Below are 18644 nucleotides of genomic sequence, written 5' to 3'. Positions count from 1 at the left end.
TTTTGCTTTTGTTTCCCTTGCCTGAGGAGACATATCCAAAAAAAAACTGCTAAGACCAATGTCAAAGAGTATACTGCCTATGTTTGCTTCTGAAGTTTTATGGTTTCAGGTCTTACATTTAAGTTTTTAATCCATTTTGAGCTTATTTTTGTATGTAGTGTGGTTTTGAGGTCCAGTTTCTAATTCTCTACAGTAGCAAGCAGAGCCATTCCTTGCGGTTCCCATATATATATGTGAACGGGGAGTTCCTTAAAAATAGAAGTAGTAAAACTTAAAGTTAACCCTCTTATTCTCTAAGCCTGAATGGCTCTCTGCCCACAAAGGAAATTGTTGTGTTCTGTGCCAGTTATGAGAGATGCCAAATGAATCCAGCTTTTCTTCCAATAATTGGGTTTCAATTTCAACACTGGACATAGGTCTGTCTATCTCATTCTAGGAAAAGAAAACATCAGTGACACAAGATCTATTTTAAAAATGATGGCAGAAGAGAAACATTCTCATAAAAACCTACAGGAAAATATTCTTCCTAAAATAGGCACTACATTTGTTAGAACAAAAACTTGGAATATATGTGCTTCATGTTTTCAAAAGATGAAATTGCTTCTATTAAATAAAGCAGGCCATGGTAATGAGAACTGGCCAGAATTAGAAAGTCCCAGAAAATTAAATAAACCATAGCTAAAATGAGATGTTTGGAATCTGTAAATAATATTCTTGATACCATACAAAATCAGAATGCACTTTCAGTGAGCAGTAAAATTTGGAGGGCTGACCGTGGAGGTCCAATGGAAGAATAATAGATATTCTGAAAGAGGAAAGCAGAATAAGTGGTTTAGACCCATGGTATAAATAAAATATGTGAGTTTGGAGATTGAGCAGTATAACTGAGTTCAAGCCAAAGGTAATGATTTCAATTTTTAAGGCTGAGCAGATGTTTTAGGATGTTCTTCTCCAAGTCAAGGAATATAGGGGAGGGGCAGCTGCAACACCTTGGTTTCTACTTTGATAGCAAATATCTATTTTCTTTTTATGTTTGTATGCATGACATATCTTTGCACAAAGAAAAAATTTTTTTGTACTTCAACAGACAAATATGCAGCAGTATTTTCTTCCAATTTTATAGTTTCATGGTTTAGATTTAATATTTTAATCCATATGGAATTTCTTTTGGTGTAGGGTTTAGATTAAAAATTAGGGTTTTTTTCCTGTAAAAATTTTAATCAACTGTCCTGGTAACATTTAAAGAGTAATCTCTTTGTTACTTATTTATTTATTTATTTATTTATTTATTTGTGGTACGCGGGCCTCTCACTGTGGTGGCCTCTCCCATTGCGGAGCACAGGCTCCGGACGCGCAGGCTCAGCGGCCATGGCTCACGGCCCTAGCCGCTCCGCGGCATGTGGGATCTTCCCGGACTGGGGCACGAACCAGTGTCCCCTGCATTGGCAGGCAGACTCTCAACCACTGCGCCACCAGGGAAGCCCATGTTACTTATTTTTAATGCTACCTTTTCACATTGGTGATTCTACTAATAATGCTTATAAATCACAATGAAGATATTTCATGAATTTTCATGTTCTACATAAAAAAAATCAAAATATATGGAAATAACTGCTGAAAAGACAAGGCTAATTTGATAGAAACAGTAATATTGAGAGTTTAATGTACTACTTTAAAAAGACAGAGATCAAAAGGACATAGAAAATGTACATAATATAACTAATAAGATTAATTTAATATATCTGGCCAATTGAGATTAAATACTCTTTAAAGCACTTATTTAATTTAAAAATGTAATATTTAAGCTGCAAAATAAAGCTCAATAAATCACCTAGACTAAAATTTGTAAGGACCACATTCTCTTACAGTACAATCAAACTGAAATTTTATAACAAAATAAATTGCTGGCATATATAATTATTGGCATATATAATTATATAATTTTATAACAATAAATTACTGGCATATATAATTGTATATAATTATAATATATAAAAAAGAAATCTAAAACTATAGAGCGTTTTGAAAATCATGCTAATGAGAAGCCCACATATCAAATGTACTCAAAGCAGCAGTTAAAAACAAATTTTAGCTTTAGAAGCTCCTGTTACTTACTAAATGAGAAAAAAAAAATCAAATGAACTTTTATTGGACTTGAGAAATTGGAAAAATAACAAAATAAATCTAAGAAAGCAAAAAGAAGAAATAAAAAATAAAAACTGAAATTAATCAATTTTAAGTTGGTTTAAAAATAGTCCAATTGGCTAGGGTTAGTTCTTTGAATATATGAATAAATGAGGTAATTTTCTGGCCAGCAAAATAAGAAAAAGTGAAATGTAAGTAATCCAAAGAGAAAATAGTCTTAAAGTTGGAAGTTGTTAAACATTAGATAACAGTGTATGTAGTTTAATATGAATAAATTTGAAAATCTAATCTGAAGTGATGATTATCTGGAAAATTTTAAATTATAAGAATTTATTGAAGCAGTAAAAAAAATTGGAAAGCTCAAAACCTTTTTAAGGTTAGTTCCTTCATAGGAACAAATAATTTTGTTTTACATAAAGCTACTTCAGAGCATGGTTATAGTTTCCAAGTAAATTTATCACAGCAGGCTCTGATAACAGTTTTGTAAAAAGAGAATAAAAAAATAGAAAATTAGAGATCAACTTTATTTAGAAGTATATAGAATAAAAATAAAACACTAGCTTATAAGTTTAGCAGTGAGAATGTAGATTTTGTTCTCAATATAAATATAGTAGGAAATCTAAATATAATTATCATTAGTAGTCCAAGGAGTCTTTTTTTTTTTTTTTTTTTTTTGCGGTACGTGGGCCTCTCACTGTTGTGGCCTCTCCCGTTGCGGAGCACAGGCTCCGGATGCGCAGGCTCAGCGTCCATGGCTCACGGGCCGCTCCGTGGCATGTGGGATCTTCCCGGACCGGGGCACGAACCCGTGTCCCCCGCATCAGCAGGCGGACTCTCAACCACTGCGCCACCAGGGAAGCCCCAAGGAGTCTTTTATAGGTGCTAAAAAGTCATGTGGTGATGTTCAGCAGCAATTCCTGGCAAATTAGGATTAGAAGAAGATTTTCTGTTAAAATATGCAATACAACAAAGAAACCTATTATACCTTCTATCATTTAAAATTGTTCTGAAAGTTCTTGGCAGCACATTAAAATAAGAAATAGAAATTAGGATTAGAATTTATGTGATTATCACATAATACGGTCTCAAAAATGTTTGTCAAGTGAAATCCACAGTGAAGTACTCTGAAAATAGAGAAGAAAGATTGATATCTGTAAATAATTATTACTTTTTTTTTAACTTAAGTTAATTAACTGAAAACTATCAGAATTAATAATAGAATTCCATAGGATGGGTAGATGCAAAATCAACGCTTTGCTGTATCAACTAGAAAATATAATGGAAAAACGATCCCATTTCTGTGAACTACAGGATTAAGTTTATCAGGAATTGTGAGGGGACTTAGGCTAATATAAAGACCAAACATCTTTACTAAGAGGTGTGAAAAAAAATGATTTGAATAAATGGAGAGACATAGTACATACTTGATAAGCAAATGGAATATTGTGAAGATTTCTATTATTCTCAAATTAATTTGTTGGTTTAATGCAATTCCAGTCAGATTAGTTTGTATGGAATGGGCTAGAATAATGAAAAATATTAAAAAAATAAAAAAGCGTGAAAGAGAGCCTTGTGCTGTCAGATAAAGAAAAACAGATTTGTGTTTGTGAAATAATAGGCAGACAGTCATTGGAACTTAATGTTTTGGGTCAGAAACAGGCAGTGATATAGGTAATCAAAACAATAAGTCATGAAATCAAAGATCAATAATGATTACATAAAAATTTAGAAGTACTATATTTTTCATAATACAGCATAAACAAAATAAAAAGCAGTCAGAGTTAGGAGGAAGCAGTCTATGAAGAGGCTGAGGAGTGGAGGAGTTTATTCAGTGGATGAGAGTTCTGCAGAGCACGGGGAGAACGCTGAGAGGGCTGGGAAGATGGTGGCCCAAGTGTACACCCATGATCTCCTCTCCTTCCCACCTGTTTCTGGAATAACAGCAATAAAAGCATTCTGGTGGGGTGGGAGAGAGAGGAGGTAGAGAAGAGACAAGCTGGTTGGAAAACAGCAGGCAACTAGAGTCAGGATGCAAGTAGCAGAGCAGAGGATAGATTCCCAAGTCCCCGGTGATCAGTGGTCCAAGCTTTGTAGTTCAGGCAGACAAAATATTTGCCAAAATGAATGCCAACTAACTGGGAGACTCTTGGAATTGCTGCAGCTTGGCTGGAGTCACAACCAAGCACAGGATCCAGGATCACCTTTATCAAAATTGAAGTGAGAGGCTGACCACTACTGGGACCAAAATGAGTTTGGGACCCCAGGCCCTGGAACTAGCTACTGGTAGCTAGTTCACCTGGTCATTTCCTTCACCTTGTGTTAATAATGACTTTACATTTTATTTAATTTAAGCTTTTGGATCCCATTTATCATGTTATAGCAGGGTGGTGTTGTACCTAGCAAGTACTTACCAGAAGAAATACAGATTTTAGGAAATATGTAAATTTCAAGGAAAATAGGTAGTAAGTACCAATAGAGGGAGGGATAATAAGCAACCTTACAGTATTCGGAGAAGGGGACAGGTTACCACAGGGGTCGATGGCAGATTAAAAAAAAAACAAGGTTGAGAATCCTTCCAGGTGATTGGGGGGGAAGGGAGAACATTTAGTACTGTCCGCCTTTGGCATCCACTCTGCATCCAGGCGTTCAGCCAACCATGGATCGGAAATATTCGAAAAAAAATTCCGGAAAGTTCCAAAAAGTAAAACTTGAATTTGCTGCACTCCCGTCAACTATGTACATAGCATTTACATTGTATTTACAAGTATTTATATAGAATTTACATTGTATTTAATTAATTAATTTATTTATTCCAAAAAAATTCAGGCTAAATGCTTTCATGATTAAAAGGTATCATTCTTTTTTTAAAAAAAATATCTTTATTGGAGTATAATTGCTTTACAATGTTGTGTTAGTTTCTGCTGTGTAACAAACTGAATCAGCCATATGTATGCATATATCCCCATATCTCCTCCCTCTTGTGCCTCCCTCCCACCCTCCTTATCCTATCCCTCTAGGTGGTCACAGAGCAGGGAGCTGATCTCCCTGTGCTATGCGGCTGCTTCCCATCAGCTATCTATTTTACATTTGGTAGTGTATATACGTTCATGCCACTCTCTCACTTCATCCCAGCTTACCCTTCCCCCTCCCCGTGTCCTCAGGTCCATTCTCTACCTCTGCGTCTTTAGCTGTAAGGTTAGGTTTTGTATTTGAGGTGTTTCTTGTTTCTTGAGGTAGGATTGTATTGCTATAAACTACCCTCTTAGAACTGCTTTTGCTGCATCCCATAGGTTTTGGGTCATTGTGTTTTCATTGTCATTTGTTTCTAGGTATTTTTTGTTTTCCTCTTTGATTTCTTCAGTGATCTCTTGGTTATTTAGTAGTGTATTGTTTAGCCAGCCTCCATGTGTTTGAAAATTTTTACAGATTTTTTCCTGTAATTGATATCTAGTCTCATAGTATTGTGGTCAGAAAAGATACTTGATATGATTTCAATTTTCTTAAATTTACCAAGGCTTGACTTGTGACCCAAGATATGATCTATCCTGGAGAATGCTCCATGAGCACTTGAGAAGAAAGTGTTTTCTGTTGTTTTTGGATGGAATGTCCTATAAATCTCAATTAAGTCCATCTTGTTTAATGTATCATTTAAAGCTTGTGTTTCCTTATTTATTTTCATTTTGGATGATCTGTCCATTGGTGAAAGTGAGGCGTTAACGTCCCCTACTATGATTAAGTTACTGTCAGTTTCCCCTTTTATGATGGCTATTAGCATTTGCCTTCTGTATTGAGGTGCTTCTATGTTGGGTGCATAAATATTTACAATTTTTATATCTTCTTCTTGGATTGATCCCATGATCATTATGTAGTGTCCTTCTTTGTCTCTTCTAGTAGTCTTTATTTTAAAGTCTATTTTGTCTGATAAGAGAATTGCTACTCCAGCTTTCTTTTGGTTTCCATTTGCATGGAATATCTTTTTCCATCCCCTCACTTTCAGTCTGTATGTGTCCCTAGGTCTGAAGTGGGTCTCTTGTAGACAGCATATATATGGGTCTTGTTTTTGTATCCATTCAGGCAGTCTATGTCTTTTGGTTGGAGCATTTATTCCATTTACATTTAAGGTAATTATCAATATGTATGTTCCTGTTACCATTTTCTTAATTGTTTTGGGTTTGTTATTGTAGGTCTTTTCCTTCTCTTGTGTTTCCTGCCTAGAAAAGTTCCTTTAGCATTTGTTGTAAAGCTGGTCTGGTGGTGCTGAATTCTCTTAGCTTTTGCTTGTCTGTAAAGGTTTTAGTTTCTCCATCAAATCTGAATGAGATCCTTGCTGGGTAGAGTAATCTTGGTTGTAGGTTTTTCCCTTTCATCACTTAAATATGTCCTGCCAGTCCCTTCTGGCTTGCAGAGTTTCTGCTGAAAGATCAGCTGTTAACCTTATGGGGATTCCTTTGTGTGTTATTTGTTGCTTTTCCCTTGCTGCTTTTAATATTTTTTCTTTGTATTTAATTTTTGATAGTTTGATTAATATGTGTCTTGGTGTGTCTCTTTGGATTTATCCTGTATGGGACTCTCTGCACTTCCTGGTTTTGATTGACTATTTCCTTTCCCATATTAAGGAAGTTTTCAACTATAATTTCCTCAAATATTTTCTCAGTCCCTTTCTTTTCCTCCTCTTCTTCTGGGACCTGTATAATTTGAATGTTGGTGCATTTAATATTTGCCCAGAGGTCTCTGAGACTGTCCTCAATTCTTTTCATTCTTTCTTCTTTATTCTGCTTTGTGGTAGTTATTTCTACTATGTTATCTTCCAGGTCACTTATTCGTTCTTCTGCCTCAGTTATTCTGCTATTGATTCCTTCTAGAGAATTTTAAATTTCATTTATTGTGTTGTTCATCATTGTTTGTTTGCTCTTTAGTTCTTCTAGGTCCTCGTTAAACATTTCTTGTATTTTCTCCATTCTATTTCCAAGATTTTGAATCATCTTTACTCTCATTACTCTGAATTCTTTTTCAGGTAGACTGCCTGTTTCCTCTTCATTTGTTTGGTCTGGTGGGTTTTTACTTTGCTCCTTCACCTGCTGCATATTTCTTTGTCTTCTCATTTTGCTTAACTTACTGTGTTTGGGGTCTCCTTTTCGCAGGCTGCAGGTTCGTAGTTCCCATTGTTTTTGGTGTCTTCCCCCAGTGAGTAAGGTTAGTTCAGTGGGTTGTGTAGGCTTCCTGGTAGAGGGTACTGGTGCCTGTGTTCTGGTGAATGAGGCTGGATCTTGTGTTTCTGGTGGCAGGACCGCGTCCGTTGGTGTGTTTTGGGGTGTCTGTGAACTTACTATGATTTTAGGCAGCCTCTCTGCTAATGGGTGGGGTTGTGTTCCTGTCTTCCTAGTTGTTTGGCATGGGGTGTCCAGCACTGGAGTTTGCTGGCCATTGAGTGGAGCTGGGTCTTAGCATTGAGACGGAGGTCTCTGGGAGAGCTCTCGCCAGTTGATAGTATGTGAGGCCGGGAGGTCTCTGGTGGTCCAGTGTCCTGAACTTGGCTCTCCCACCTCAGAGGCGCAGGCCTGACACCTGGCCAGAGCATCAAAGCCCTGTCAGCCACAAGGCTCAGAAGAAAAGGGAGAAAGAAAAAATAAAATAAAATAAATAAAGTTATTAAAGTAAAAAAAAAGAAAAATATTATTAAAATAAAATAAATTTTAAAGTAATTAAAAAAAAGAAGAGCACAACTATATCAATAAACAAATCCACCAATGATAACAAATGCTAAAAATTATACTAAGATCAACATAAAAATCAGAAACTAGTCAGTCACATACAGCAACCCCAAGTCTACAGTTGCTCCCAAAATCCACTGCTTCAGTTTTGGGATGGTTCGTTTTCTATTCAGGTATTCCACAGATACAGGGTACATCAAGTTGATTGTGGAGATTTAATCTGCTGCTCCTGAGGCTGCATGGAGAAATTTCCCTTTCTCTTCTTTTTTCGCACAGCTCCTGGGGTTCAGCTTTGCATTTGGCCCCGCCTCTGCATGTAGGTCGTCCTCTGGCATGGGTTCTTCGCCCAGACAGGAGGGTGTTAAAGGAGCAGCAGATTAGGGGGCTCTGGCTCACCCAGGCCACGGGGATGGAGGGGTATGGAATGTGGGATGAGCCTGTGGTGGCAGAGGCCAGCATGACGTTGCAACAGCCTGAGGTGTGCCGTGTGTTCTCCCTGGGAAGTTGTCCCTGGATCACGGGACACTGGCAGTGGCAAGCTGCACAGGCTCCCGGGAGGGGAGTTTTGGATAGTGACCTGTGCTTGCACAAAGGATTCTTGGTGGCTGCAGCAGCAGCCTTAGCATTTCATGCCCATCTCTGGGGTCCACGCTGACAGCCGCGGCTTGCACCCATCTCTGAAGCTCGTTTATGCCGTGCTTTGAATCTCCTCTCCTCACACACTCCGAAACAATGGTCTGTTGCCTCTTAGGCAGTTCCAGACTTTTTTCTGGACTCCCTCCCGGCTAACTGTGGCACACTAGCCCCCTTCAGGCTGTGTTTACGCAGCCAACCCCAGTCCTCTCCCTGGGATCTGACCTCTGATGCCTACATTGTATTTTAAATAATCTAGAGATGATTTAAAGTATATAGGAGGATGTGTGTAGGTTATGTGAAAGTACTATGCCATTTTATATAAAAGACTTGAGCATCCTTGGCTTTTGGTATCTGAGGGGGTCCTGGAACCAAGCCCCTGCAGTTACCAAGGGATGAATGTAGTCATCTAAAATGCTTATCTCTTGTTGATATCCAGAAGTTGATAGTGGCTGGGAGCTTGCACATGATGGAACTAAAAGGACTGAAGTCCGTTGGAAGCAAGGTAGTTTGTCTAGGGTCACCCTTATGTAGTTATTTTCTCAGTTTTAAAGGGGAATGTTCACGTTTTATTTTCAGTTCAGTTCTATTCTTCCTAGATCCTACTTCAACTCTCATCATATTTTTATGGTGTGATTTACATTTTGCTCTTTTGAGAGGCTAGCTATTCATTGACAACCAGGAGTATCATAGTCTCATTTATGCGTGGGACACAACCAATTTTGGGAGTTCTTCTAGCATAATTTCAGTGACAATACTCATTAAAGGTTTATTACTTTGGGGTAGTTTTATAAATTCTTGCAGATCCTTTTAACTGACTTTATCATTTTGTATTAGGAGGAATGAGTCCCTACTTGGAATAAAAAAAATGAAATATAAGGACAATACTTTGTGTAAAAAGATCATCAAACCTATGAAGAAGTTCAGCGCTGCAGTAGTGGAGACTGGAAGAGTAAGTTTCATATAAATTTTGAATTTTAAGTTAGTGAACTTAAGAGATTCATGTATCTAGAGATGGTTGGCTGTACTATAATTTAGTATAACGTGAAACAGAAGAGAATACCAACAAGCATAATTTTATAATTATGCAATATATTTTAATTCTTATCACAAGGATATTTTTATAACCATTTTTTTTTGTCTACAGGGCTACTTCTTTTACTTTTGATAATAATTTTAATTGAGGGGCATAAATAAACCACTCTTTTAATGTCAAAAGATAAGCATTAGAGTACAAATGAATTATAGTATTGTGTTAAGATTTTAAATTGGATTTGTAACATTTTTGTTATCTCCCATGTTAAGACTACAGAAGTGAAGCCCAGACAGAGATCTAAAAAAAAGGAAACTCTAAGAGAATTTTTGAATAAAAATCCTTTTATTTCTGAAATGGCGGAGCAAGAAAGGTATTGATTGATTAATTAAGTAAATGTTTACTTGAGGGTTACTATGTGTTGTGCATTATTTTAGGCACCAGGGATACATTGGTAGACTAGACAGATAAGATCACTGCCATCAGGGAGCTTACATACTAATAAAAGGAACACAAAATAAACAAAGACACAACTAAACAATTTATTTTTTAATTTATTTTATTTTATTTATTTTTTATTTATTTTTTATTGGGGTATAGTTGTTTTACAATGTTGTGTTAGTTTCTACTGTACAGCGAAGTGAAGTAGAATTCCCTGTGCTATACAGCAGGTTCTCATGAGTTATCTGTTTTATACATATTAGTGTATATATGTCAATCCCAGTCTCCCAATTCATCGCACCCCCCCCTTCCCTCCTTGGCATCCATACCTTTGTTCTCTAAATCTGTGTCTCTATTTCTGCCTTGCAAACCGGTTCATCTGTACCATTTTTCTAGATTCCATATATGTGCGTTAATATACAATATTTGTTTTTCTCTTTCTGACTTATTTCACTCTGTAAGACAGTCTCTAGGTCCATCCAAGTCTCTACAAATGACCCAATTTCATTCCTTTTTATGGCCGAGTAATATTCCATTGTATATATGTACCATATATTCTTTATCCATTCATCTGTCAATGGACATTTAGGTTGCTTCCATGATCTGGCTATTGTAAATAGTGATGTAGTGAACATTGGGGTGCATGTGTCTTTTTGAATTATGGTTTTCTCTGGGTATATGCCCAGTAGTGGGATTGCTGTGTCATATGGTAATTCTATTTTTAGTTTTTTAAGGAACCTCCATATTGTTCTCCATAGTGGCTGTATCAGTTTACATTCCCACCAACAGTGCAAGAGAGTTCCCTTTTCTCCACACCTTCTCCAGCATTTATTGGTTGTAGATTTTCTGATGATGCCCATTCTAACCATTGTGAGATGATACCTCACTGTAGTTTTGATTTGCATTTCTCTAATAATTAGTGATGTTGAGCAGCTTTTCATGTACCTCTTGGCCATCTGTATGTCTTCTTTGGAGAAATGTCTATTTAGGTCTTCTGCCCATTTTTTGATTGGGTTGCTTGTTTTTTTGATATTGAGCTGCATGAGCTGTTTGTATATTTTGTCCATTGATTCGTTTGCAAATACTTTCTCCCATTCTGAGGGTTGTCTTTTTGTCTTGTTTATGGTTTCCTTTGTTGTGCAAAAGAAACAAGACAATTTAAATTTTTGATAAATTTTATAAAATAAATGAACAGGGGGCTTCCCTGGTGGCGCAGTTGTTGAGAGTCTGCCTGCTGATGCAGGGGACACGGGTTCGTGCCCCAGTCCGGGAAGATCCCACATGCCGTGGAGTGGCTAGGCCCGTGAGCCATGGCCTCTGAGCCTATGTGTCCGGAGCCTGTGCTCCGCAATGGGAGAGGCCGCAACAGTGAGAGGCCCACGTACTGCAAAAAAAAAAAAAAAAAAAGAACAGGATGATATACTATAGAGTAACTGGCCTGGAGTGGAGGTGGTGATAGTAGTAATTTAGATAAGAGTGGCCAGGAGATTAAACTGGTAAATTGCTTTTAATTATTGGCAGATAATGTTCTTGTTTATAAAACTTAAACCATAAAACTTATCATGGTATGTTTAGCTTTTATTGTCATGAGTACACATTTATGATTCTCATACATTCTTTATATATCTTACCTTCATTATGTAATGCTTTCCTTTACCTGTTTAGTGATTTTGATCTTAATTTTCAATATATAAATATTAATTAAACCACTCTTATTTTCTTTTTGTTTGCATTTGCCTACGCTCTGATTATCCCTTCTTTTTCTTTATTTAATTATGACATATTTTAGATGAGTATGGAGACTAATATAACAAATGAACATATACCCAGTATGCAGCATACCATATAAAGCGTTTGGGATGCATTTCTGTCCCCCTCTATCCCAGAAGTAATACAATCCAAAATTTGGCATTTACCATGCTTATAAGTGACTTTATACTTCAATTATATATGTATATGCCCCTAAATAACATACGGTATTATTTTTTTACAATTTTTTTTGCCAGTTTGCTCTTATTCCTCACTATTACGTTTGTGAGATTTTTTTCATGTTGATTATACACAAGTCTAGTCCAACTTTCCATTATGTAAACAGTGCTATAAAGGATATTCTTATATATATCTCCATATGCACATGTGAGAGTTTCTGGGGTAAATACACAGGAGTGTAGTTCCCAGGATATGAACATTTTAACATTTCTAGATACTGCTAAATTGCTTTAAAATTTTCATCAGTGGTATGTCAAGTTTCCCTTAGTCAGCATCTTCCCTGATACTTAATATTATTATCAAATTTTCAAATTTTTTTGGACCTATGAGCTGTGAAATTTTCTCTCGTTATTTTAATTTTTATTTCTTTGATTACTAATGAGGTTAGTCAGCTTTTCATGTTTTTTTTTTAAACCCTAGGGTTTTTCTGTTCTCAAGACTGCTTGTTTAGATCCTTTGCACATTGGCAACTTTTGTTTTCTCATTTATTTTTAGAAGTTTGGATACTAATGCTTTTCCCAGTTTGAGGCTCATCAATTTACATTTTAAAAGTCATCTTTTTTTATTCATTCATTCATCTATTTATTTATTTATTTATTTTTGGCTGCACTGGGTCTTCGTTGCTGCGTGCAGGCTTTCCCTAGTTGTGGCGAGCGGGATTACTCTTCATTGCGGTGTGCAGCTTCTCATTGCGGTGGCTTCCCTTGTTGCAGAGCACGGGCTCTAGGCATGCGGGCTTCAGTAGTGTGGCTTGCGGACTCTGCGCTCAGTAGTTGTGGCACATGGGCTTATCTGCTTCACGGCATGAGGGATCTTCCTAGACCAGGGTTTGAACCTATGTCCCCTGCATTGGCAGGCAGATTGTTAACCACTGTGCCACCAGGGAAGTCCCTGAAAGTCATCTTTTTTTTTTTTTTTTTTCTTTTTGCGGTATGCGGGCCTCTCACTGTTGTGGCCTCTCCCGTTGCGGAGCACAGGCTCCGGATGCGCAGGCCCAGCGGCCATGGCTCACGGGCCCAGCCGCTCCGCGGCATATGGGATCCTCCCAGACCGGGGCACGAACCCGTATCCCCTGCATCGGCAGGCGGACTCTCAACCACTGCGCCACCAGGGAGGCCCTGAAAGTCATCTTTTTTAAAATCAAAAGCTATAACTGTTAATTGGGTCAAATGTATCAACATTTCTCTTTATTATTTTTGAAATTCTTCTCTAACAGGTAGTAAGGTATTTTCTTCATCAATTTAAATGTTTGATTTTACAATTAGGAATTTCATCTAACTCTAATCAATTTTTATGAATGGTGAGAGGAAGAATCCCTCTCCCCCTCTTTTTTAGTTTCATTATAGTTTCATTATACCCAATTGACTAACTCCCTTTATTGAGTAATCTATTCTGTCATCACTGTCACTTTTTGTCATTTAGCAAGTTGTCTTATATGTAGTTTTGGAATCTTCTTCCTATCCCATTAGTCTGTCTATCCCTGAGTCAACATCACACCATCATACTTGGTTTGGTTTTAAATTAAGTTTTATTGTCTTGATAGAACAAGTCTCTCCAGTATGTTCTTTTCCTTCATGCACGTCTTAGATATTCTTCCACAAAATAGTTTGGAATAGCTGCGAGTAACAAAAAGAAATAACAGCTTGTGATTTTGATGGAGATAGAATTGAATATATGGATTGGTTTGAAAGTTATTTTTTTTAAACAACATTGAATCTTTCTATTAGTAGACAGACCACATACTTAGATCCTATTTAATATCTATCAATAAATTTTTATGATATTCTCCATAAAGCTGTTATCTATCTTTTGTTAGCTACATAAAAGGAATGCTTTTTGGTATTTGTGTAAATGGTATTCTAAAATTATGTTTTTGAATACTTCTGTTCTTTTATATAGGAATATGATTGATTTACAAACAACTCGATCTTCTATACAACTTGGTAATTTTTCCATAGTTACAAATTTTCTGCGTGGACCGTCATACTGTGAACAAATGAAAGTTTCGCTTAATCCTTTCTAACACTCAAGCCTCTTACTTCTTTGTCTAGACTACAGGTTGGGATGTCAAGTTTAATCTTGAATGGAGTTTGTGATTATGGACATCCTTGTTGTAACATGCATTTTTAAAACCTTTTTATTTTCAGATAATTGTACATCCACATGCAGTTACAAAAAATAATACAGAAAAAACCTGTATACCTTTCACCCAGTTTCTCCTAGTATTAATTACGTAACTAAAAATAGCACAGACAGGAAATTGACATGGATGCAATCTACTGACCTTATTCAGATTATAGCAATTCTTTGTGCAGTCATATGAGTGTGTGTATTTAGTCTTACCCAATTTTATCACATTTATAGACTTGTGTGACTATCACCATAGTCAAGAAGCAGAACAGCTCTATCATAAGGATCTACCTGCCAAGCCCCCCTGCTACCTTTTCATAACCACAGCCACCTCCCTTCCTCTCCCCCTCCCAACCCCTGACAACCACTAATCTGTTTTCCATTTCTATAATTTTATAATTTCAAAAATGTTATAAAAATGGAATCACACAGTATGTAACTTTCTGAGATTGGCTTTTTCTTTCCACTCAGCACAGTTCCTTTGAGACCCATTCAAGTTGTGTGCATCACTAGTTCACTTTATTATCGTTCAGTAGTATTCTGTGGCACGGATATACCACAATTTGTTTAACCACTCACACACTAAAGGCCATTTGGATTGTTTGGATTGTTTTGACTGTTAGGAATAATGCTGCTGTGAACATTCATGTACAGGTTTTGTGTGAACATAAACCTCCATTTCTCTGGAATAAATGGCCAAGAGCGCAATAGCTAGATTGTATCGTAAGTGTACGTTTAACTTTGTGTGGAATCCCATACTTTTTTCCAGAGTGGGTGTACTTTTCACATCCCCACAGCAGTGTTTGAGTGATCCAGTTTCTCCTCATACTGGCTAGCATGTAGTGGTATTACTATTTTTTATTTTAGTCATTAAAATAGGTGTTAGTGATGTCTCATGGCTTTAATTTGCATTTCTGTAAAGGCTCATGATATTGAACCGCATTTCATGTGCTTACTTGCCACCTATATATCTTCTTAGTGAAGTGTCTGTTCATGTCTTTTGCTCATTTTCTAATTGGACTGTTTGTTTTTAGTTTTTCTATTGAATTTTGAGAGATCTTTATATATCCTAATATAGGTCAAGGCCCTTGTTGGATATGTGGTTTGCAAATATTTTTTTTCAGTGTGTAGCTTGCCTTTTCATCCTCTTCATAGTCTTTCACAGAGCAAAAGTATTTAATTTTGATGATGTTTGACTTATCAATTTTTCCTTTAATGGATTGTGCTTTTGGTGTCAAATCTAAGAACACTGCCTAGCCCTAGGTCATATATTTTTTCCCCAAGTTTTATAGTTTTATGTTTTATATTTACTTGTGATCCATTCTGAATTAACTTTTTGTATAAGGAATTGAGATTTATGTTTTTACTCATAGATATCCAACTGCTCCAGTACCATTTGTTGGAAAGACTGTCCTCCTTCTACTGATTTGCTTTTGCAGCTTTGCAAAAAATCAGTTGGGCATATTTATGTGGGTATATTTATGTGGGATTTGGGAAGATACTCTATCAAATTTAGGAATATGTCTTCTATTTCTTGTTTTCTGAAAGTTTTCTTCTGAATTGTGTTCAGTCTTGTTGAATATTTCTTCTTCACTTAGATTTCTTTCTCCTTTAATCTGATTATGCAGTGAATTACATTAATACATAAATGTTAATCCGTGCACAGTGTTTTTTTCTCACACTTTTGACTCCAATAGTATGTGTCTTCCAAAACCAACCACTTCTCAGGGAGTTGGGACAAGATAGCAGAGTGGAAGGACCTTGGGCTCACCTCCTCTCAGGAGCACACCAAAATTACAACTAACTGCTGAACAACCATTGATAAAAAAGACTGGAAACTGTCAAAAAAGATATTCTACATCCAAGGATACAAAACCCTTTGCCTAGTTTCTCCTAATGGTAACATCTTACAGAGCTATAGCATAAAAATTCAATTCAATTCTGATAATATCTACCTGGAATCAGCATCAGATCCCACAAGTTGAAGGACCCTGTCCCACAAGACTGGCCCCGCTTTAGATGCCAGCCACAAATGGGATGGCCAGGCTACCCACATTTCTGCCCAGCCTACTACAAACTAGGGGGTCCCCATAATTCCTCCTCACCCCATTCAGCTTCAGTAGTTTGCTAGAATGGCTCACAGAACTCAGGAAAACATTTTACTTACGTTTACTGGTTTATAAGGGATGCATGTGAACAGCCAGATGAAGGGGCTCAGAGGACAATGTCTGGAAGGGTCCTGAGCACAGGAACCTCTGTCCCTGTGAAGTTGTGATGCATCGCTCTCCCAGCAAGTGGATGTGTTCACCAGCCTGGAAGCTCTCTGAACCTTATTGTTCATAGGTTTTTAAAACACCCAATCTGCAGTCACTGTCCCCAGAGACTGGGGGTTGGGGCTGAGAGTTCCACTTAGAAATCATGTGTTTGATTTTTCTGGTGGCCAGCCCCTCTCCTGAGGCTCTCTAGGGGCCCAACCCTGGGTCACTTTACTAGCACCTGAGTCTAACACCTTACTAGACTCAGGTGTGTTCCAAAGGGGCTCATCATGAATAACAAGAAACTCCTATCACTCAGGAAACTCCAAGTTTTAGGAGCTCTATACCTGGAACAAAGGACAAAGACCAAATATGTATTTTTATTATAACATATTATGTCTGCACACATGCATTCATTTTTTACCTACTGATTCAACTTCTTTAAGATTAATAGCCACTCTGAATCTGTGATTTTTTTTGAGTTCCTTTTGATGAATTCTATTTTCTAGGAAATTATCCATTTTATCTAAATTTTCAAATATATTCATAAAACGTTATTATATTCTCATGTTACCTTTTGAATCTCTGCTATATCTACAGTTACATCCTGTATTTCATTCCTAACTTCATTAATTTTTGTCTTCTCTCATATTTTTGAGATTTATCTTGCCAGAGGTTTGTCTATTTTTTCCCCATTTTTTCAAAGAGCCAAATTTTGTCTTTGTAAGTCTTCTTTATTGTGTTTATTTTCCTTGCCCTTAATTTTTGCTTTTATTCTTATTACTTCCCAGCTTCTTTTTTTTTTTTTTTTTTTTTTTAACAGCTTCATTGAGATTTTAGGCAAGGAAAAAATTATTTTTCCTTCTAACCTCCTAAATTCCCTGGCTGGGACTCTATAATGTTAGACTGACAAAAGACAGATTAACAAGAGAAAAACAAACAGGAGTTTATTATTGTTTGCATATGCATGGGAGAACTCAGTGATGAGTAACTCAAAGGGGTGGTTGGGACTTGGGCTTGTATGGCATCTTTTTTTTTTTTTTTTTTTTTTTTTTTTTTTTTACTTTTTGCGGTATGCGGGCCTCTCACTGTTGTGGCCTCTCCCGTTGCGGAGCACAGGCTCCGAATGCACAGGCTCAGCGGCCATGGCTCACGGGCCCAGCCGCTCCGCGGCATGTGGGATCTTCCCGGACCGGGGCACGAACCCGTGTCCCCTGCATCGGCAGGCGGACTCTCAACCACTGAGCCACCAGGGAAGCCCTTGTATGGCATCTTAACCAAAGAACAACAAATTTATGGTAAAGTGACAAAACAAGGAAAAGGGGTTTAGGCTTTCAAGGGCAGCAAACTCTGGTAGAAATATGAGAGAAACTATTGGAGTAAGACTTGTTTGGGCAGGTCCATCTTGACTCTGATTTTCCCTCTTCATGGCCATAAAACTTCCCAGGAGAGGAGATTTATGGCATTCTTCATTTTTCAGAAGTTTCTATTTTCTATCAGATAAGGGAACCTCCAAGAAGGCATCTTTCTGCATCTGTTCATTCTCATTTACCTCCAGCTCAAAATGATCCTAACACCAAAGTGAGAAGTATCTCCCTGTATGATCTCACCCTCTGTGGCGGGGAAGATGCAGGTACTTCTGTCACTCTCCTTGGCCTTTTGAGGTGACTTGACCTCTTCACACAGGAATAAGATTGATTTTTATTTTGGAAATTGTATTTTTAATTTTTAAGGTAGAGTTATTTAAAACATTTCCATTTGTTTGGAAACCAAAAAGCATTACTTAAGACAACCAAACAACAGCAAAAAGCTCAAAAAACTTTGGATTAAAAGGAAGTCATCAACAAAATACAAAATATTTAGCACTGAATGATAATGTCAACACTACATATCAAAAAGTAGTTTCTGGGGCTTCCCTGGTGGCGCAGTGGTTGAGAGTCCACCTGCTGATGCAGGGGACATGGGTTCGCGCCCTGGTCCAGGAAGATCCCACATGCCGCGGAGCGGCTGGGCCCGTGAGCCATGGCCGCTGAGCCTGTGTGTTCGGAGCCTGTGCTCCGCAACGGGAGAGGCCACAACAGTGAGAGGCCCGTGTACCACAAAAAATAAATAAATAAATAAATTAAAAATAGTAGTTTCCTTCCTTCCTTTATTCTTCAGAATATCTGTTTTTCTCATGCAACAACGTCTATACAACGTCTATCTCCCTTCCTTCCATCCATCCCTCTTTCCTTTTCTTCCGTGTGTGTGTGTGTGTGTGTGTGTTGTATTAATTCAGGTGCAGACATGTTATCTATTAAAGTGAGC

At 37.4% G+C, this 18644-nt stretch overlaps 1 protein-coding gene across 1 annotated transcript in view; it reads left to right on the top strand.

Annotated features, from left to right (window-relative positions):
- The window catches only part of CFAP54 (cilia and flagella associated protein 54), a gene marked incomplete at its 5' end in the record, with an annotated part of 331419 nt that overhangs the window by 130781 nt on the left and 181994 nt on the right, over nucleotides 1–18644 (top strand). The window contains 2 exon segments of the mRNA XM_081249749.1: nucleotides 9327–9441; nucleotides 9795–9895. Coding sequence (XP_081105875.1) covers nucleotides 9327–9441; nucleotides 9795–9895 — 216 coding nt within the window.

This window comes from Mesoplodon bidens (genome assembly GCF_964165515.1).
Source record: "Mesoplodon bidens genome assembly, chromosome: 11".
NCBI lineage: Eukaryota > Metazoa > Chordata > Mammalia > Artiodactyla > Ziphiidae > Mesoplodon > Mesoplodon bidens.
The sequence above is the reverse complement of the archived record's forward strand: the minus strand, read 5'-3'. Positions and strand labels throughout refer to the sequence as shown.